The sequence below is a fragment of the Triplophysa rosa genome, linkage group LG8, assembly GCF_024868665.1.
Source record: "Triplophysa rosa linkage group LG8, Trosa_1v2, whole genome shotgun sequence".
Classification (NCBI taxonomy): domain Eukaryota; kingdom Metazoa; phylum Chordata; class Actinopteri; order Cypriniformes; family Nemacheilidae; genus Triplophysa; species Triplophysa rosa.
Window position 1 is genome coordinate 7,464,255 of NC_079897.1, and position 22,101 is coordinate 7,486,355.

At 42.5% G+C, this 22,101-nt stretch overlaps 1 protein-coding gene across 2 annotated transcripts in view; it reads left to right on the plus strand.

The window, feature by feature from the left end:
* The window catches only part of ascc3 (activating signal cointegrator 1 complex subunit 3), a 285,207-nt gene that overhangs the window by 33,220 nt on the left and 229,886 nt on the right, over window positions 1–22,101 (plus strand). The window contains exons 4-5 of one of the 2 annotated variants that reach the window (XM_057340397.1): window positions 1,155–1,735; window positions 13,651–13,771. In XM_057340397.1, coding sequence (XP_057196380.1) covers window positions 1,155–1,735; window positions 13,651–13,771 — 702 coding nt within the window. The remainder of the gene's footprint in view (window positions 1–1,154; window positions 1,736–13,650; window positions 13,772–22,101) is intronic. The other variant, XM_057340398.1, reaches the window with a different exon arrangement.

Here is a 22,101-nt window from a genome sequence, read left to right on the forward strand (position 1 = left end):
ATTGTTATGCTTTATATTAATAATCAGAGACCATAAAATACTGTATGTATATTCGATTACGATTATTATACGTATTTTCCTTTGAGCTAAACTAATTCCTTGACTGAAATTGATGTTTTAAATAACTCATTTCACGGATATGATCTTGAAAGATCTGGTGGAGAACCATATTTGGTGAGCTTTACTCATCAATATAATAACGTTAGCTAAAACCGCTACAATTTATTGCTTTAAGGTTTTGAACAACTAAGGCTCATTATAGATAGTCAACACAGGACGTGTTCAAATGGTCAGTTTTTAGGACTGACAACCTAACTAACTTTAAAGTTGTGAGTTGTGTGTTGATTATAGTGTTAATTTGTGGAATGATCTGGTTGTCACTCTCGTGAATAACCAAGATGCGTGTGAACGCAACCATATTAAAGGGTTCATATGGCGCGAATATGTGTTTTTATGTGTCTTTGGTGTGTTATATGTTGCCAATGCATGTATTAGACACGTGAAATTGCAAAAATTAAAGTGTCGTAACAAAGATGCATTCTATCTAAAAGCAAATGCTCACCCAGACCTGCCTGAAACGCCTCGTGTAACCACACCCCCACAAATCTACGTCAGTTCGTGGTATGATTTGACTAAGATAGCCCAAATTTATACGCAGGTAAGGTGGGCGTACCTGTCAATACAAGTGCTTTGGAACCTGATGTTCCAAATATGGTAAGAGGCGTTACATTTCCGTCACACGCTTGCAGTATTCGACCAATCACTACGCACTGGTTAACTGGCCAATCATAGCACACCTCGCTTTTCAGAGCGATGAGCTTTGTAAAAATTCTGCGCGTTTCAGAGAGGCGGGGCAAAGAGGAGATACAAACATGCACGGTATGTGGAAAATACACTGTTTTTTAACCTTAAATTGTGTTTACACATTGCATTACATCTAAAACAAACGATAAAATTTGTTTTAGCCATGTCATATGACCCCTTTAAGGACTCAAATACAGTACTGACAACCATATTCTGGTGCTGTGTGAAGTTGACAGTAGATGCATACTTTTCAATAGAATATTATCTCCACTGTTTCAAATCATAGTCTGTATTTAGTACAGTGTCATTTTATATGTGAACTCAAATTAGTTTTTTGTTTGTTTTTGCAGTTGGTACAGATTTTGGACAGGACACCATTGAAAGTGCTGGAGTCTTCTTGTTTAAAACATTCCACAACAAGGAGCAGGTTGGCCATGAGGAGACCAGGGCCATAAAACAGATGTTTGGACCTTTTCCGGCCTCTGCTGCTGAGTTGGCTTGTGCCGCTGTTGGCCGTTTAGTTGCCCAGATTGGAGAATGTCATGTGGAGACTTTCATCCAAACAAATAGTTCCCTCAAGAGTGTCGACCGCAGTGCCGTTTTTGGGCGGAACATCGTTTTCTCATTTGACACATATGTGCTGGATGTTCAGGACACTGTGCCATGGACAGAGGGATCAGATATGGATGTAGGCATGAACTTCCACAACTTCATAAATCATGTGGGTGAGCGGAGGGCTGGGTCTGAGCGAGACGATGCTTACTCAGTGGGAGAACTGGTGCAGAGAGAAACAGCCAGCTCCATTCTGAGACAGGAGGTGGAAAAATACCTGAATGAGGGTAACATGGTGTCATCCAGTGTCGAAGAGCTTTCCACGTCTCTCTTTGAGATGCTGGCCTCTACCAAGAGTGATGACGAACTACAGAATGAGGTGATCCATGTTTTATCTATTGGCTTTTAAATTTTGATCTCATTGTCATGCAATGGTTGGGTTCACACTGATGGTGGTTTGCAGATTAATTTGAGTCAATGTAAATACAATCCTACCTTCCTATCATGTTGGGACATCCCCATTTGTTGTTTCTGAAAATAATTGCCTTTGCTAGGCTACTGAAGTGATAACACCTGTGAGGGGTGTGGCAAAGTTGTACTTAATGCTACTGAGCAGTTAAGTAATACAATGTACATCAGTGGAAGTGGCGTTCAAGTGATCCAACAGGATTAAATAGGAACTAGTGTTGTCATGATACCAAATTTTTGACTTTTTTCACAGTATATTTTTTTCGTTGCACATGTTAACCGATGAGAGCATTCGTACCGCAAGCGTGAGCAGCGCGTGCTCGCGCTCAATTAAAGCGACAGTGCATTCTTTACGGACAGAATCCACATGGATTGACAGGAAAAAGTAACACTTTTACCTTTAAAGCATGTAAGTGGTATCTAATGTGTTTTTAACAGTCACCATGACTTTCAAAAACACTTTTGCCAGGAGTTTGGACTTTGGCCAAAACCACAACAGCACATTTAAAGGATCTATAATACAAGTATATCTTAAATGTAATGCTTATATTGCATATGAAGGAGTGGAAAACGATCGTATTACGTTGTCAGTGTACTGTCTGAAACCCACTGTCATCATAACCTTCTGATAAAACACATAAAACTACATAGACATCATGTTATATGCTAATATTTTGTAGTTGTGAAAGAAAAGCGATCGCATCACAAGTCAGTCACTCTCCTATGATGAGTTAACCCTTTAGTGACTTCTTATCCTTCAAAGCACGTTGGCTTTTTATTTATAACTTGTACTACGTAGATGTAAAAGAGCATGAAACAGGCGGATGTAACAAATCATAGTTATGCAATCTTAAAGAGGGCTTTGATGAAGTTCTGGAGGATATTTTGCTCATTGATGTATTTAAATAACGTTATGCGAAATTTAGGGATGTAACGGTATCAACATTTCACGATACGATAGTACCTCGATATGAAGACTACGGTACGATATTTATTGAATTTTGTGCAGGAAAGAAATACAAAACAAATGAAGACTTGGAAAAATGTGGCATAAGTGTTTATTAAACTATGACTTGAACAAAGATCACATTTATTATTTTTAGATTAGGTAATTTTAAAGTGCAAAGAACAGTAATATAATAGCATAAAAATTAATAACATAAAAATTGAGAACATGAAACATGAAAAAATTAAAATGAAAAAAGTTTGAGTTGTTTGTCAACTTTTAACAACTCACAACCAGTCAGGTACTCGCCTCATTCACTGCTTCACTCACACACTCACCTCATTCACTGCTTCACTCACTGCTATTTTTTTTTCTCCTTGTATCATCATGAAACTTTTTGGGGTGATATAACAAATGGCTCTTCATATTAGTCGTATTCCCCGAATTGTACTTCACCGCAGTCTGGCAGTGTCCGCATATTGTTTTTTGTCTGTCCGTCACCTTTTCTCGTTTCTTGTTACGGGAAAACCGAAATGCTTCCACACATGCGATTTATAATTCGCTTTAGCTTCAACTAGAGGTGGGCGGAATGGCCAAAAATCTATTTCAAGGAATGAGTAATTTTATTTCACGGTAACGATATATTTCATGAAACAATCTCCCATTATAATTCTATATTTTATACCTCATTTTTCTTAGATTGATTTAACTAATTTATTTATTACAGTTCATTTAAATGCTCACAATAGTTAAAATGTAGGTAAGTTATGAAAATGTACTAAAGATATCAGATTAAGTTCTGATAATCAGATGTATTATTTATTCATATTTATCTTCTGGCTATATCATATGTATACAGTAGGAAGATAGACAACATATATAACAATAAAGTATGAATATGCACAAACAATGAGAGTACAGTATATGACTAAACTGGTGTTCATGGGGTCTGTACTGTAGGTCTTTATCGCTCTTCACTCTCTATTAGATGAGCACTTTTAGTGTGTTGCGACTCTCTGTCTTTAGGTTTGTTTGTTCTTGGGCTTGTTTTTTCACTGCGAGTCTCTGGTGACTCCTCACGCGTCTCCCAAAACTGGAGGTAGAAGCGCGTCACATCAAAGCGCTCACGCGCTCGCGAGCATCATCACGCATTTCAACGCAAGTTTCACCTTGGCTCGCCTGAAGTTAAACTTTTAACTTTTAAGTTAAAACTATTAACAGCTTTTCAAAACAAACTGACTTCTGAAATACGTGTTGAGAATGAGCTTTTTTAAATGCTGGTGCAGATCCCTGCACGAGCACTGTGGGTGAGAGAAGCGCCGGACTGGAGCGGATCACTAAACTACAGACTGAAAGAAGGTCAAAAGAATGTTTGATACGTTCATTTGTTGCGGGTGGATTAATTCATTAGTTTTATTCTCGCTCAGAATAGCGCCTAATTTGCAGAGCGGCGAGTTAACCACGCCTACTTATTTACATTCCGCGGAATACATGGAATAGAAAAATCTCTTACGGTTGACATTTTATTCCGCAGTAACGGAATATTCCGTCATTCCGCCCAGCCCTAGCTTCAACAATTTGTAAATCCGTTTCTATGCCACTAGTGGCATCTGCCATTTTTGCTCAACTTGATCTGTAGCGGGCGGCAGCAGAGCGCAGAGGATGATGGGCACGCATGGGTTGATGGGAATTGTAGTTCCCGCTTCCCTCAACTCGCTCCATTCGGCTGAAAAAACTACACTTTGCCTGGAAGATCTATCGTCATGCGACCACGATAGTATCGAAAAAAAATGCTATCGCAATACTTCGATGTTTACAATACCGTTACATCCCTAGCGAAATTGCATTGTTGTACTCTGGTACCCTGGCATTCGCGCTTATCCGCAGTCGAGGTTGATTTGGAAGCTTCTTGTGCCTGCGAGACTGATACGGACGTAGAAAGTGAAAGTAACCAGTGAATCTTAGTTATGCGCTCACATTGTGTGTGTGTGTAAACTTGTCAATGATGACCTGAACCGTGTGCGTCCGCGGTGGCAGCGGGAAACATCAGTGACACGTGACCCGCGCAGTTGACACACACACACAGCCATCTAGCAAACTGATATACCCCATCCCCCGCCGCCCGATGTCATCAGCCATCGCGGTGTTTCACTGTAGGCATTGTCCGATGCCAATTTGGTAGACATCGCCCAACCCTAATTTATACAGTAAAAAAATGGTCTTCATTGCACTTTTAGGTTACCCATAAAAATATTGAGAGGTATGGTACAAATTAGTCAAAACACTATAAATGATTAAGGTATTTGTTGGCAAACACACTCCAAGCACTATATGACACGCATGCAACATTTGTTATACATATTTAATAGAGTACTTAAATAAAGAGTAAAGGCATCAGTTTTTAAAAGGGATCACTTTTGGCCACTACTGTATATTGAAACCAAACACTTTGGATTTTTGAGTTAAGTCTGGTTTTACTGTAGCCCAGTGATAAGTTTTTTTTTAAGTGTTTAATTTTACCATTTGTGGCTTCAATTCTATCATATTATGTGGCACATATATGAAAGAAATTAATTGACATCATATTTCATGGTTTGGGGAATTTCTCGCGAAATCGTAACCTTCTAGTGGAAAAGGTAAGGCATCAAGAGCTTAACGAGGGTGAGAGGCTCTTACCATCGGCCATCACGGGCGGTGGCCTTCTTTCTCTTGCGGCGAGATAGCTGCCCGGCACTTTAAGGGACACTGGGGAGTGATACTCCTTTGGCTGAACCACATCCTTCCGCAGGGAGGTCCATGTGGAAATGCCAGCACTTAAGGGGTGCACAGCGGGAGGTCGAGGTTCCACAGGGGGGAGGTCACAGGTTCACCAACAGGGGAAGCGTAGAGTGAGCAAAACGTCATACAGGACTACCCAAAGTGGGGGATCACCACGAATGGAGCACTAGCACAGGTAATGGGGTTCACCTGCGAAACCAGGCTTGGTAAGGGGCCTCTCCGCCCGGCTCGTTACCAGACGAGTGCTTAGTGATGGATGGAATGCCTATGCTTCACCCTAAGCGGGGGAAGTAGGGAAGCTAGAATAGTGCACTGAGGAGGGGAGAACATGCTTTCACAGACATACGCCCAGTCGGCCTCACCTGTTGGTACCGTGCAAGACACGAGCTGACACCGGCTCCACACCAAGGTTGTAGAACCTAGCGAAGGTGTTGGGTGTAGCCCAACCTACAGCTCTGCAGATGTCTGTCAGAGACGCGCCCTGAGCCTGAGCCCACGAGGCGGCTACACCCCGGGTGGAGTGAGCTCTCACTGCGAGTGAGCACGGGAGATTCTTGGGATCAGTAAGCTGTAGTAATGGCGTCCACGATCCAGTGCGCCAGTCTCTATTGAAGACAGCCCTCCCCTTCTGCTGACCTCCAAAACAGAGAAATAGCTGCTCAGAAATTCTGAAGCTCTGCGTGCGGTCCAAGTAGAGGCGCAGAGGGGGTTGGGTCTTCTTCGCCTGAAGGGGGCACCTGCAAGTTCACCACCTGGTCCCGGAAGGGAGTGGTGGGAACTTTTGGCACGCGGCCAGGCCGGGGTCTCAGGATAATGTGAGAGTATCCCAGTCCGAACTTAAGGCACTCGTTGAACACAGAGAGTGCTTACAGGTCCCCTACCCTCTTGATAGAGGCGAGTGCCACCAGGAGAGCCGTCTTCATCATGAGATGAGGCAGAGCGGCCTCTCCCAGGGGCTCAAACGGCCCTGAGGCTCTTGAGGACCACATTGAGGTCCCAAGAGGTTACAGAGCGCGGGTGAGGTGGATTCAGCCTCCTAGCGCCCCTGAGGAACCAGATGACCAAGTCGTGCTGTCTGAGAGACTTACCTACGACTGGGTCGTGGTGAGAGGCAATGACAGCTACATACACTTTCAGCGAGGAAGGGAAGAGATTGTCTTCGAGCCTCTCCAGGAGGAAGGACAGCACGATCCCGACCGTACATCTTCGTGGGTCTTCTCCTCGAGAAGAACACCAGGACGAGAAGAGGCGCCACTTGAAGGCATACAAACGCCTAGTGGCAGGGGCCCTAGCCTGAGAGATCCACTCAGGATCTCCTCGTCCCGTCCAAGAGCCAGACATGGAGGTTCCAGAGGTCTGGTCTCCGGTGCCAGACCGCGCCCTTCCCCTGAGAAAGAAGGCCCTTCATCAGGGGAATCGGCCAGGGGGAGTTGTCATCAGAAGCATCAGGTCTGAGAACCAAGTCTGTTTGGGCCAATAGGATGCAACTAGCAGCACTTTGATGCTCCTCTTCCCTGACCTTGCACAAAACCTGTGCAATGAGGCTCACTGGGGTGAAGGCGTACTTACGCTTGTCCTGCGGCCAGCTGTGCGCTAAGGCATCTGTGCCGAGGGGGGCCTCGGTCAGGGAGTACCAAAGCGGGCGATGGGTGGTGTCCAGGGAGACAAACAGGTCCACCTGCACCTGCCTAAACTGCTCCCAAATGAGCCGGGCTGCGTGGGGATGAAGTCGCCATTCTCCGCGAAGTGTGACCTGATGAAAGATGATGTGTGTGGCCCTCGGGGACTTCACCACCTGCTGACTCCAGAGACAAAGGTGTCGGGCGAGTTGTGACATCTGCCGTAAGCGAATGCCACTCTGGTGATTGATGTACACCACGTCAGTCGTGCTGTCGGAATGGACCAGCATGTGCTTGTCCTGAATTAGGGGCTGGAACCTCTTCAGGGCAAGCTAAGCAGCCAACAACTCTAGGCAGTTGAGGTGCCATTGCAGGCGGGAGCCCGTCCAATGACCCGACACTGCATGCTCATTGCACACAGCACCCCAACCATTCAAGAAGGTGTCTGTCATGACTACGCCCTCAGGAAGGTCACGGACGACCAAGGGGCTAGGGTGCGGCGCCAGTGAGGCGTGATGTGTATACGCCTGGTGCCGGTCTGCCACGCTCTCCAAGGAACCCGTCTCTGTAGCTAGTGCTGAAGCAGTCGCATGTGCATCAACCCCAGCGGAATAATGCCCGCCGAGGACGCCATGTGTCACAGGAGCCTCTTAAATAGTTTCAGGGGACCGTTGGTTGCTGCCTAAACAGCCTCAAGCAGTTCAGCACCGACTGTGCACGTTCGGTGGTAAGCTGTGCCGTTATGGAGACAGGGTCCAGTTCCATACCGAGATAGGAGATGCTCTGCACCGGGGAGAGCTTGCTCTTGTCCCAGTTGACCCTGAGGCCCAAGCGGTCTAGGTGCAGGGGCACCAGATCTCTGTGCGTACGCAACAGATCTCGCGAGTGAATCAAGATAAGAAAGTCGTCGAGGTAGTTTAGAATCCACACGTCCTTCTCCCTGAGGGGAGCGAGGGCGGCTTCCACGACCTTGGTAAAGACTCGCGGGGACTGGGCCAGACCGAAGGGCAGGACATTGTACTGATATGCCCGGCCCTCAAAAGCGAACCGCAGGAACGGTCGATGACAAGGCAGAATCGAGACATGAAAGTATGGATGCGCTTCTGCGTCAGCATCCTGAACGGCAACCTGTGGAGGTGCTTGTTCAGGGTGCGCAGATCCAGGATGATGCGCAGCCTCCCACTTTTCTTGGGAACGATGAAGTAAGGGCTGTAGAACCCAGAGGACATCTCGGCCGAGGGGACGGGCTCGATCGCAGAAGAAAACTTCTGTCTTCCTTAGAGAAGAGGAAGAGCCGCTGGAGTAGTGTTTGCTTCTCACTCAGAGATTGTAAACATTTGACAGAGCTGCACGCTTAATAGACCTATTTCACAGAGTGACATGTACGAACCGGAAGTAGGGTAAACGCTTGTCCGGTCAATGCTCTAGCTCCGTTCACTACACAGAACAGTTGCGGAAACCAGAAGAAGTTAGGCATGTAGCGCTCCCTTTATGCTGATTTGTCAACAGGCCTTGATAATAAATAAATCGCTTAAAAAATTTTTTTTGTAATGTTTGTTTTCCCTATTTTTACATCTCCCAGTAAACCATGAATAAATCGGACAACATATGCTACTTTTATTTTTGGTAAATAAAATGAATGCCTGTGAAAAAACAAGCTGAATGAATGAATGAATGAATGGCTATGGCAACAGTGTGGCCAGAAAAAGTTTTCCCTACCTCCGGTCTCTGTCGCCATTTTGTGAAATAGGCAAATTACTTTCACTTTCATCACAGCCCTACAGCTGGTAATAAGAATTCCTCTACACACATTCTAAGATAATCAACTGTGAAAGCTGTTCTGTGTAACACACTGATATTGTGTGTGTGCGCGCATACCTCTAAAGTCCTGCTTGCAAATGTCTCCTGGTCAATCTGATTGTTTTATTATCCAATATAAAAAGGCAAAACTAACGCTTCTGTTATTAGTGTTAATTAATATAACCGGTCTGACCCAATGGGTCCAGTGTCATTTCCCTCGCCATAGTAGGAAAAAATCACAATCTCTAACAAAGATTGATGTTTGTACATGCACTAGCAGACCTCCGTTACACTTCGATCGATCTGCGTGTTTTTAACTGATGAAGTGAAGTTGACGCCATTGTTACTGTTTATTGCTAAAAGCCAAAGCTTATAAATACACGTGCACTGAGAGGGGGACCAACCAATCACAACAGCCTGAGAAGCGTAAGCTCGCTGATATGGTGTGGGTGGGACATCTTCAGACACACGGTCTAAGCGGAGAACCAATCACGACAGACCTGGTCAGCTTTACTAATCAGAGCATTTAGGAAGGAGGGATTTTACATAAACCGGAAAAAATCCAGTCGTTTTGTGAGAAGAGGGACAGCGGTGAACAATAGACTTGAAATATGTGAAATATGAAGTGTTTTATAAGTTAAAAACATGAACATCCACTGTTAAACACTGAAAAAACATAATCAAAGCTTCAAAAACAGCAAAAGAATGCCTCCTTTAAGAAATGTTGACTTTAACAGTCAAAGTAGATAAAATAGTGCATCTAAATGGTAATGACCTCTCTTCAGATGAGGGTTATTGGCGTTTCAGTGGATTTATGCTTTCATGCCATACAAAATCTGATGCATACCGTAGCTCTGTCAGGTGACTTGGCGTTGGATATGGCTCTGGAACCAAACTCCAGCACAGACTTAAATTCTAGCATTTTGAGCTCTGTAGAAGCCTCACGTCACTTTGAAAACTCGCATCAAAGACATTTTGCTTAATGGCATTCAGCCTTATTTAACTTAACCGAGCAGCTACATTTATTTACATCCAAGTTAAATCCTTTTTATGTTGGGTTTCCATCAGTGTGCTCCCTCCTATTAACAAACAGTGGGAGTAAAGGAGTATTCACACATATAAACGACACTTACACATCTATGAAGGCAATTGCAGTAGCCAACAAACTATCAAACCAAGAAAAATTAATTAAAAAAAAGACAGCATGAACATGTTTTCACGCAATAGTTTTACAAAAAGGAAGAAGCAGTAGAATACAAGATTTTTTTCCACTTTTTACTAGGGATGTAACGATTCACCGTGAGCCGGTTGAAAATCGGTTGTGATGAGTGACGATTCAATTCGGTTGAGGCTTGAACTGAATCGCAATACATTTTTTGAACAGCAGGGGCCGCTATTTTCACTGCAAACCTAAACGTGGATGCTGATATTTCTTAAATGCAAAAAATCCAAGAAAAGCACAGACAGTATTCGTTTGTTTATATTAAAGAGACTTTTTCTATTATTAATTTGTTATAAAATCGCAGTTTAGTTTTGTTATTTGAAATAAAACATTATTTTATTATGCAAAGAAACGTGAAGCATTTAAGAAATAATGCAAGGGAAGTTGTTCATTTCTAATTTGTTTCAACTCATTTTTTAAAAATAAATCGTGAATAAATCGCATCGTGAGATCAGAATCCTGAATCGCATCGCATCGTGAGCTGAGTGAATCGTTACATCCCTACTTTTTACTCTTCTTGGAGAGACCTGTGTCAACTTGCCCTGACACCAGCTGCTTAAAGTATTGGTAGTCATTTTAGTTTTAAGATGTCTACCATTTGCCTTGATATTTAGATATCTAATGAAATCATACTAAGGGATTTTAGATGTGGCTTAGTAGGCAAAGTACTTGCTTGTTGCGCAGCAGCAAAAACTCAGTCAAAAAATATTTGCTAAGGAAGGTAGATCAAAAATATGTGTTGTAACCTTGAGGCTCAACATTAGAGTTCACATTTGCAAGACTGCCTACACATTTATTACTGAGATCAGGCATAGCGGCTTATGTGTGACCACAGAGTGCAGTCCACTGTGAATATAGCCCACTGTTTGGCTAACAAAAGATCAGCTGGACTGAATCCAATCGTGTGCTTCTTGAATCTGAAGGTGTTTCTTATATGTTATCATATGCACATGTCCTGAACATATATTGAAATATTTAATCATGATTAATCTCAATTATTAGTCTGATAATGATTGTTTCATGGTTATTTGGCATTCTTTTGAATTTGAATGTTCAACAGGGCAGAGTAGGTGTACCATGGTGCTCTGTCCGAAAAAATATATATACTTTTTTGTGCAAATTATGCAGATATAACATAAACTGCATCTGAAATCCTGACTGTGTAAGTATTCAGTGCATTCAATGAAGTTCTTATCAACCATTGATATTGGAAAATAATTTACTTAGGTCTTAATAACACCTACAACAAAATATACACTTGTAATATACACTTGTAAAATATATTACTTGTTACCTATTTCACATATCCTTAAACAGTGCTGCTCGGCCCAAAGTTGTGCAGTATTTTTTTTTCTCGAAACGGCAGCTTCTTACTGTAGGTCCACTCGATGATGACTTATCTTGGCAGAAGTTGTTTTATTAATACTGCACATTCGGACGCTTTCTCATTGCGTAATAATTTAGCAATGTGAATTCTTGATGTGAGTCCCAACACTGAGCACTAGAGTACCTGATCTATCCTGTTCAGATGTTCCTCACGTAGTTGACATTTGGACACCAGCTATCCCACTGATACCTTCAGATGTGGTATGGCCTTTGTGTGCCCGACTCTCCACTATTCTCTGCATGTGTCACTCTAAAGTCAACAGCAGTAAAGTTAAAAGGCTTTCCATTCACTACCATTAAACCTTAAGAGCCAGCGAAAAACGCATTTTAATATTTCACATTTGTTCTTTCGAATCGGTGACATTTCCTGCAAAAGCAAATACATATAGAGCAATGAAAAGCATGGGAGTTGGAGCTGTGACGATAAAGCTAATTTAAAAGCAATTTAGCATTCACCCTTTTTTTTTTAGGAGAAAATTGCACACTGATAGATCGCTTAAGAAACATAACAGCTGCAAATTGATGTGGCATGCCTCCTTGTTTCAGGATGTCAAAGAACAGAGAAAGCGTGCTTTGTGATGTTAACTTTCACTTTTTAAGTCTGGATGTTTAAATTTGTATGATGGTAATTGCCTAATGAGCATTTTCAAAATGACTGGTATTTGCCTTGACAGACACAGAAAAACTGCACTAAAATCCAGAGTATTTAGTTTAAGAGATTAGGACTATATAATGTAGCACAAACTAGTTGACTAGCAATAATATGTTATTGTGACGAGGGAGGCGTGACAAGAGCCGTGAGAGGAGGAAGCGAGGCCGGGACGCGATTGATAATGAGTGTCAGCTGGGCGTCATTCCGGCCTCGCATCTCTCACGGAGGAGATCAGAAGCATAAAAGGACGAACGGCAGGAGTATACGGCGAGAGAGGACCGGGCCCGGACATACGTTAAGTTTTGTTTATGTTTGTGTGGCCGGCAGTCGTCCGTGAGGGGCTGCCGGCCTGTTTTACTGCTGTTTATTTATTTTTGATTAAAATGTTTAAATGTTCGCCGGTTCCCGCCTCCTTCCTTCCGTTTTATTGAGCTTTATTACAGTTATGTTGTCCTGCTCCTGTCTGCACCATTCCCGATTTTACAGCTGCAAGAGCCCACATGTAAAGGTATAGCCTACATAGATTTCAGTATGCTCTGCTTCTGCAAGCTCATCTTTTAATATGATTGGTAACACTTCCAATTCTCACTATTAACAAGTTGCTTATTAGCATGCATATTATTAGAATATTAGCAGTTTATTAGTACTTATAAAGCACGTATTCTGCATGGCCATACTCTACATCCCTAATCCTACCCAATACCTAAACCTAACAACTATCTTACTAACTATTAATAAGCACCAAATTAGGAGTTTATTGAGGCAAAAGTCGTAGTTAATAGTTTGTTAATAGCGAGAATTGGACCTTAACATAAAGTGTGACCATATGATTTTTTGACAACCCCTATTTAATAAAATATAAAAGAAAGAGAATAAATATAAATGTTTCACGTATTAGCTACAGTGTCAACAAGATGTTGATTTTCGCATAATTTGGCATGAAGTCTACAAAATTGCTACATAAATAAAAAATAAATAAACACACACATTTTTTCTGGCGTTCCATTTATAGTGCATTTGACACTTTTGATTGACTTGTTATAAATGTTAGGGAAGTTTGGTCTTTAGAAACTGTACACATATTACGCCTTACACCTGAAGTTAGCTGTTGTATGTACTAAGAAATCCTCGAAACATAAACTATTATCTGTTTATACTTTCCTAAACCTGTTAAAAGACTAGACATCAGAAAAATATCAGTCTATGCACCAGTCTTCTATTTTAAAGAAGGATAATAAACATGTTATGGATGTGACAAGAGGACACAGTTTTGCTGCATACTTTGTAGGATTTCTGTTAATTAAAATACACATTTTAATTGTCATATGCCCATTTATGAGGAAAATGGGCCATTATGTTATGGTTACTTTACTTTTTCTTGCTTTGTTTTTGATCTTTTCTTGCTTCTCTCTTTCACCATCAGATGTTTGAGTTTCTTGGTCCTGAAGGCTTTGAGATGATCTCTGTGCTCCTCCAGAGAAGGTCAGATATTGTGGACTCTCTGGTGTCTGTGCCATCAGACAGCAGACCTCACTACACATCAGGTGAGCCAAAACTCCTCAGGCTTCCACAGCCAGAACCTATCAAAGATCTCTGCCGGTGTCTGTAGTACTTCATACCACTGCTGGTGTTAACAGCTTGCTGCATCTTAAAAGCTGCAGTTTATCCCTCCCTGTAACCTGTGTGAGTTTACACAAACATTACATCATGTCTTAACCACCCCATGCATATTTTAACAGTTTCCTTGAATTTAATAAATTGTCTAAGGGTGCCAAAGTTCATCAGAATAAAATTGAAATCATGGTGTTGTGGGATTATTAAATAGCAAAAGACTGCAATTGAATGAAATTAAGTAAATAAATAGTCTGCCTGTGCTGCTTTAATATGAATGAAGATCTTTCAAGCACATGTGGCTCTCCCGTTCATTCCTTTGAGCTTTCTCTTTAATGACATGTTCCTGACTAGGCGGGCCAAGTTTCTGATCACCCAATAGGTACCATTGACGTATAAACTTAGACGTCTATGCGTTGATGCATTTATCTGTGGGATGTCACATGGTTGCATGGGTTTAGAAAAGGTTGTATACATAGCTTAGTTTCAGTAAAAGCTCTTAAAAATGATGGCCACATTTTGAAACATGCTGTATGTTTTCAGAGTACGTCAAGCTCATTTTTCTCAAAAGATCTAGGTTGACATGTCCCTTAAAAATGAATACAGTGATTTTTGTTGAGTAGCTGCAAAAGAATTTGCTACCAAAGATTTTAAAATGCCGCTTAGTGAATATTTCACCTGCTCCTGAAGCTTTTTACGTAGACTAGCGGATGCGACCTCTTGTCATTGTACTAATTTTATGAACACTTACTGAACAGGACCATTTCACAAAAAAAGTAGAAGTTTAATGGATGTAGTCTTTCAAGAGCTCATTAATGGCTGAGTGCTCACAGGAAGAGAGTGCTAACTGAGATATGACATATAGCTGAAAAAATTACAGTCCAGGAGAAGAGCTGTGCATATATTCACTGTCTCTTTCTCGCTGTAAGCAAAGTCTCTCCACATTGAGCTTGCTTACATTTCTCACTTTAGTGCTGCACATGTTATTGTCCGTGGGCTTGTCACAATTCAGTGCATTTATGAAAGTGAGGTATTATTATAGCTGATCTTTCATGTTGGCAGTAGGCGCATTTATGTGTTATTTGTGGAGAAAGACCTCATGCTGTCTTTCAGAGCTTTTAGTATAAAGCACCCACAGTAGTTCGTTCCGTTTCAGATGTGTGAAAGCATCTATAAGAGTCTATGTTAACTAGCGTCCTCGTTTACTTTCTTTACGTTTAGTGTTTTCTTTTCAGTATGTCTTGATATGACTGTTTAGTAGGAGTCAGTCATCACATGTTTTATTGGCATTTATTTGGTAATGATTGTTTAACATGCGGAGAGTAATAAATAGAACATGTCTGGCTCTAACAGCATTTGAACTAATAATAAATAGGATTTGTGAATTATATTAAATGATTATATTTCTTAGTAGTTTAAAAGTTTGTCTAAACTGAATACATCATTCACAGGGTTTGAGAGAAGTGGCCACTTGCTGCCGTGATCTTTTCTCACAGTTTACGCTTCCATGGCGACAGTTAAATGTTTTTACACACCGTGCAATTAATAACTCCTGATAATTAATATCCTCCAGATAATACACTATCTATTTTTTATACAACTTTTTCTGTAAATTATATTTAATTCATTCTGCTGTATATAGCACATACCTTGTACTTCAATAGTCTAAAAGTCGACCCGACAGGGCAAATTACAAACCATTATTACAAGCTTTCCGTGGTGAATCCAGCAAGGGTAGTGACACAGTTTTAAACACCGTTCTTTCATGTACTTGCTCAACAATTGGTTTTAGCTAATTTTTACTCAAAAAACTTGCGGACTGCCGCTTTAATATATTATTATCTTTGGTCTTTCCCATTGAACGCCACACGTTTACTTCCATTACAGCAATCGCAAGTTTTGCAAGAAACTTATTTTACTGACATGTTTATGAACAGTAAACCAAGAACACGCTGTGAGCTGCCAGTGTAAATCTTCACAATTATTCAATACACCAGGAATTTGTACAAGTTGATTTTGCTTAAAGATAATAAAATAAGTCAAGTAAAATAAAGAGAACTTCAGTAAAATCGTTTTTTTTTCTTCTTAACTTTTTACTGTTCCTGTCACATTAGCATAGAACAATGAAAAAACACTTTAATGTGCCAAGCCATCAGAACCAAACCAAACCGAAAACCGTGGGTGAAAAACCAAGGTTCATATTGAACCATGGGTGAGCTGTATTGTTGAAACCCTACTGCTCAGCCATGGCTGTGAAAACCACGGGGATTTAAATTCCCGAAAAATGGGATAACCTTTCGTTGTTGTGATCTGTTAGTGTAGCAGATATAATGTTTGAGCATACACAACAATAAATATGTTTTCATAATCACAGTCAGCTTGATCTTCATTGTTAACGAACCGCGTTCCAATATGGCGGACGACCTACGTATAGCAACCCATAGAAACAGATGCTAATGCGGCATCTAGTTATATATATATATATCTATGTTTTGAACGCTACACTGTTATTCTTAGATGTGGGAATTAGTTACAATAAAGAATAAGAGGCATTAATCTTAACTGGCAGTACAAAGAAAAAGCAAATTAAAATACTCGATAAATCGTATGAACTACAAAATAGTTTTATAAGATCTTTATTTGTTCACAGGCAGCTGTGTAACAGCGACAGAGGTTGCGCTAGACTTTTTCATTGTCCGTCATTTTGACTGACAGGCTCGTAAAAAATCAGTCATAATCTATTTTTACGCGTCACTATGGTGCAAGGTGATGTTACGTGCTAATTAGCAAGTTCGTGACATCATCGCTATTTACATGCGTTTACTGTCTGAACTGACTGAACTACCCAATAAAGTTAAAGTCGTTTACATACTAAATGTTTCTGTTGTCAGACATAAAATAATAATTACAGACAAATGTTTATAATCATATGTCCACTCAGTAACAGTGACATGTGCTTGTAAACGCTGTTTTGTAATCATTCATTCATTCATTCATTCATTCACTTACAAGTAACTTCAAGCTGCTGTTTGGTTATGAATGTGCTGCTTCTGCCGCTCACAGAAGCAGAGACATTTTTCCACTTACTTAAAGTTAAGGTTTATCCAAAACGCCGCTATTGTTCTCTGAAGGAAAAAGGTCTGTAAACCCCGCACCACTGTGCGCAGCTGTGTGTATGTGTGAGCACGCGACGCGGGGGTCTGATTAAGTGGCAGATGCATGCATTGCAGAATCAGATCCAGAAACAATGCCTCAAATAACGTTATCGCTGTGTTATTATGAAAAGTGTAAAAAGATTTTCAGTTCGTTTTGAAACTATGGCGAAACAAATTAAACGGTGGTGGGCCATCATAGTCTAATGCCTTGTTTATACACACACATGGCTCTGCACCGCGAGTCTCCACTGATCCCGCGTGGGTTTTCCTGAATGGGCGAGGCGTTTACGAGTAATGAATGGGAAACATGCGTCCATTCCTCCGGTCACTTTTGATCATGTTCTGATGAAAGGAAATGATTGGATGCTACCAACTTGACATAAAGGGGAATTACAAATTGCCCTCATTGTAATCCGTCAAAATGATGGACGGCCTTCAGATTTTTCCGTCACTGGTAAAAAGAAATCTGTCAATGACAGAGAATGCATACTTGAATGCAATTGCGAAAGGGGGGGGGGTATATTCAACAGTGTCTGTAAGGGCTCGGGGGTGCCCATGTGACCGTGTCCCAAACACAGCTCAGAAGAAAGACCCAGAGCCTCCTTTGAGATGGAAATGTTAAGGAGGTAGCGAAGATGCCCAAGACAGTATGAATAATTCAGAAGAACCTTTTGAGTCTTGACGGTCAATATCTGTGACAGAAAGGAGAGACAAGATGAGAACTGAGCTTCTCAGAATAGTATTCTCAGATCGAAAAGTATGAGCTGGTTTTTCTTTAATAGGCATTTCTGTCAGAGCCTTGAGATGTGTATGTGGTTACAACCAGTTTGGCATAAGAATGCACGGCAGTATCAGGCATTGTGGAACTTTGATAGCACAACCGAGTTCAGAGACAGTGCCATGAATGTGTATATTCTACTGTATGATCTTTTATGCATGTGTGAAGACATGAGTGGCCTGCTCTTGGTCTATGAGCATATCATGAAACACTGAAACAACCTCATCAAGAGCTTTTAGTATATCAGTGATGCCAATTTTTAGTTTTGTCATTATTAGTTAATTTAATCCTATTATTTTAAAGTTATAATAGCTTACACACGATGAACATTTTGTAATTATTTACTAAGTTTTACACTTACGTTGTTTCAACCTGTGTGACTTTCTTCTGTCGAAAACAAAAGGTACAAATTTGAATGATTGAACTTGGTTCATTTTCAATGCGATAAATGCATTGCAACTTTTGAAAGGACACGAGCAAAGTAACTCATATAACAATCAAAAAAGATTTTGAATATACACTGGACCTCTTTTATGATATTTAATGGTGCATTTACTTTAAATGTCCAGTGTATGGAATTTAGCGGCATCTAGTGGTGAGTTTACAAATTGCAACTGTCAGGGTTCTGCCCTTCCTATTCAGAGTTTTCTTGTCTTGTGGACAGGGTCGTGACAGTACCGTGTCTTGCGTGTGTGTTTCGTCTTGTGTGGAGACACGTGGCGGTTTGTTTTGACATTTCGCCGTGTGTCCTCCTGTCTTTCGTTTAGCTCCGCCCCCTTGTTTCTCCGTTAGTCTCCCATCAGTGTTTGATCTCCCTCACCTGTCCCAATCATCTTCCCGCCAGTTCCCATTATGTTAAGTCTTGTCACCTGTCCTTCACCATCCCTGTCCTATTATCCTTCGTTAGTTTTCCCCTTTATAAGTCCTGTCTTTATTCCCAGTCCTTGTCGGTTCATTGTTGTATCTAGTCTTGCCCTGCGTTACTCTCCCTGGTGTTTTGGATTACCCTGTTCCTGTTTCCCGTGCCCTGTCATTGGGGACTTATTATTTGGTTTGTTCTCTTGTTTTGATTTATATCGTGTTTTCCCATCGTGGGTTTTTGTTTCCCTTTTTATTTACAATAAATCTTTGTTTAACCCTTTCACTGCCTGCACTTGGGTTCTGTCTCCACCTAACCGTGACAGAATGAACCGACCAAAAAAGAACCCAGCAGGCTTGATGGAGTCGGACGAGGCATTCAGGAGCTGCCAGGCTCACCTCTTGTTTGGCTTCCGTCAGAAGGGGACCCCCGTGAAAGACTTCGCCATGGACTTCCTTTCCACCGTGCGCTACTCTGGGTTCACCGAGGCAGAATTAAAGGTAATCTTCAACAGCTGCCTCGATGAACCCTTCAAGCCAGCTGAGATGCGGCGGTTGAGACCCCTGGGCTTCGTGGACCAGGTCCAGCTTGTGATGGATTGTGAGGAGATCGTCCATGACGGAGCCTCTCACGGGGCTGGCGACAATCCCCGAAGACCGTACCCTGCGGATCGGGGTTTTGGGTGTCGCCACACCATCCACCTCACCCGCCTCACCCCCTGCAGCCTCACCTCCAGCCAGCCTCGGTGGCAAGAGGGGGAGGCGTGAGTCGTGGGGGTCCTCATCAGAGGCCTCCAACCCTGAGCCAGCCGTGCCCTTCACCTCCTTCCTCCAGCCGACCACCAGACGGGTGGCTCGGCTAAAAAAGAAGAGGCAACGGAGGGAGGCACGGAACCCAACCCAGCTGGTTATCCAGCCGGCGTCCCAGCCGGCGATGCAGCCGGCATCCCAGCCGGTGCAGCCGGCGTCCCAGCCGGTTATCCAGCCGGCGATGCTGCCGGCGTCCCAGCCGGTTATCCAGCCGGCGATGCAGCGGCATCCAGTCCGGTGCAGCTGGCGTCCAGTCCGGTGTCTAGTCCGGTGTTTCCGGCGTCCAGTCCGGTGCTTCAGCCGGCGGTGCAGCCGGTGTCCAGTCCCGTCCAGTCGGCCTTCCAGCCGGCGTCCAGTCCCGTCCAGCCGGCCTACCAGCCGGCGTCCAGTCCCGTCCGGCCGGCCGGCCTTCCAGCCGGCGTCCAGTCCCGTCCAGCCGGCCTTCCAGCCGGCGTCCTGTCCCGTCCAGCCGGCCCTCCAGCCGGCGTCCAGTCGAGTCCAGCCGGCCCTCCAGCCGGCATCCAGTCGAGTCCAGCCGGCCCTCCAGCCGGCATCCAGTCGAGTCCAGCCGGCCTTCCAGCCGGCACCTAGCCTTGGTCAGCCGGCCTTCCAGCCGGCGTCCAACCCTGTCCAGCCATTATTGTCCCAGCCTTCCCCTGCCATGTCTGTCCCTTCCCGTCCTGCCCCTCCCAAGTCCCCTCCCCGCCCTAGGAAACACACCCATGTCCCTCCTAGGTCCCCACCCCCTGTCCCACCCCAGTTTAGTGTTCCCNACAGGAAGTGGAAATGGCATATAGACCCCCCTCCCTTCCCGTTAATGTTTTTCTTCTTGTCCAACCCCTTCGTTGTTCTGTCGGCCCTGCCCCTAGTATGTTCTGTTTTGTCTGTGTGGTGTCTTTCTTCGTTCCTGTCTGTTTTGTCCCGCTGAATGTTTTCCCCTTGGGCCGTTCGGGGTTCGGCCCTTGGAGCGGGGGTACTGTCAGGTTCCTGTCCTTCCTATTTGGAGTTTTCGTGTCTTGTGGACAGGGTCGTGACAGTACCATGTTTTGTGTGTGTGTTTCGTCTTGTGTGGAGACACGTGGCGGTTTGTTTTGACATTTCGCCGCGTGTCCTCCTGTCTTTCGTTTAGCTCCGCCCCCTTGTTACTCCGTTAGTCTCCCATCAGTGTTTGATCTCCCTCACCTGTCCGAATCATCTTCCCGCCAGTTCCCATTATGTTAAGTCTTGTAACCTGTCCTTCACCATCCCTGTCCTATTATCCTTAGTTAGTTTTCCCCTTTATAAGTCCTGTCTTTATTCCCAGTCCTTGTCGGTTCATTCTGTTCTATATCTAGTCTCATCCTGCGTTACCCTCCCTGGTGTTTTGGATTACCCTGTTCCTGTTTCCTGTGCCATGTCATTGTGGACTTATTATTTGGTTTGTTCTCTTGTTTTGATTTATATCGTGTTTTCCCATCGTGGGTTTTTGTTTCCCTTTTTATTTACAATAAATCTTTGTTTAACCCTTTCACTGCCTGCACTTGGGTTCTGTCTACACCTAACCGTGACAGCAATCAATGGCTCACTTCACAACGGAGGCCGAGAGAGGACTAAGATGTCATCACGTTTTTGCTTCTTTGCCGAAGGAGATAATGTATTTAAGAAACGCTTTCTGTTGAGCAGTTTGTCCATCTACTTTAGAAACAACATGGCAAATTCCATGTAAGGGGACCCGCGTTGTATGTAGATATAAATAGCTCATTCTAATAAAAACATAACGCTTCATTATGTACGGTCTTTATACAAGTCTGAAGAAATATTTATGTATATTATATTGCATTTCTGTCAATAGATCCTCCGAAAAATTTCACACTGCACCTTTAAAGGGATATATCTACAACATATCTACAAGCTTGACAGTGCTTGCACAACTAGGCCAAATAAAAAGAAAATAAACATAGTAAAAAGGTAGATAATAGGTTTAATATGATCATTAATCATCTAAAAGCAATTGACATTTTGGTAGTCAATGGGGGGCAAAATCTCTCTGGTTATAAACATTTTTCCAAATATCTTTCTCTGTGTTCATCAGAACAAAGACATTTATACAGATTTGGAAGGTAAATGATGACAGAATTTTCATTTTTGGGTGAAGTATCCCTTTAATTGCATGGACAAGAGAAACTAGTGCATTAATACAAATTTTCTTTTATGTTCCAAGTAAAAACAAATAGATTATCCATACAGTATATGAGAATTCTCTTATAATTTGCTCACCATAATTCTCTCCAAGAAGTATTTGACTATGTTTATTTATCTGAACACAGACAAATCATTTTTTATGTGCCAGCGAACATGGCGAACCTCCAAAGAGCATCAACATTAGTGATGTGTTGCCATATTTTAACTTATTTAACGGCTCGTTGGAATGCTTGATTCCAATGCTTGATTCCTCCACTTCGCGTCGTGTCCTGATTACACTGTCGGGGCTTATATCTGAGATAACAACCGGCTGCCTGTACATTATCCCTTACTTAACACTTTAATCTGTATGTTGCCAAGGATATCGTAAATAACGTCAAAATGTTATTTGTTTTCTGTCATGAATGTATTATTTATTAACCCACTGAAGACCCTCAATCTGTATGATCTTTCTTCTGTGGAACACAAACATGATGTTATG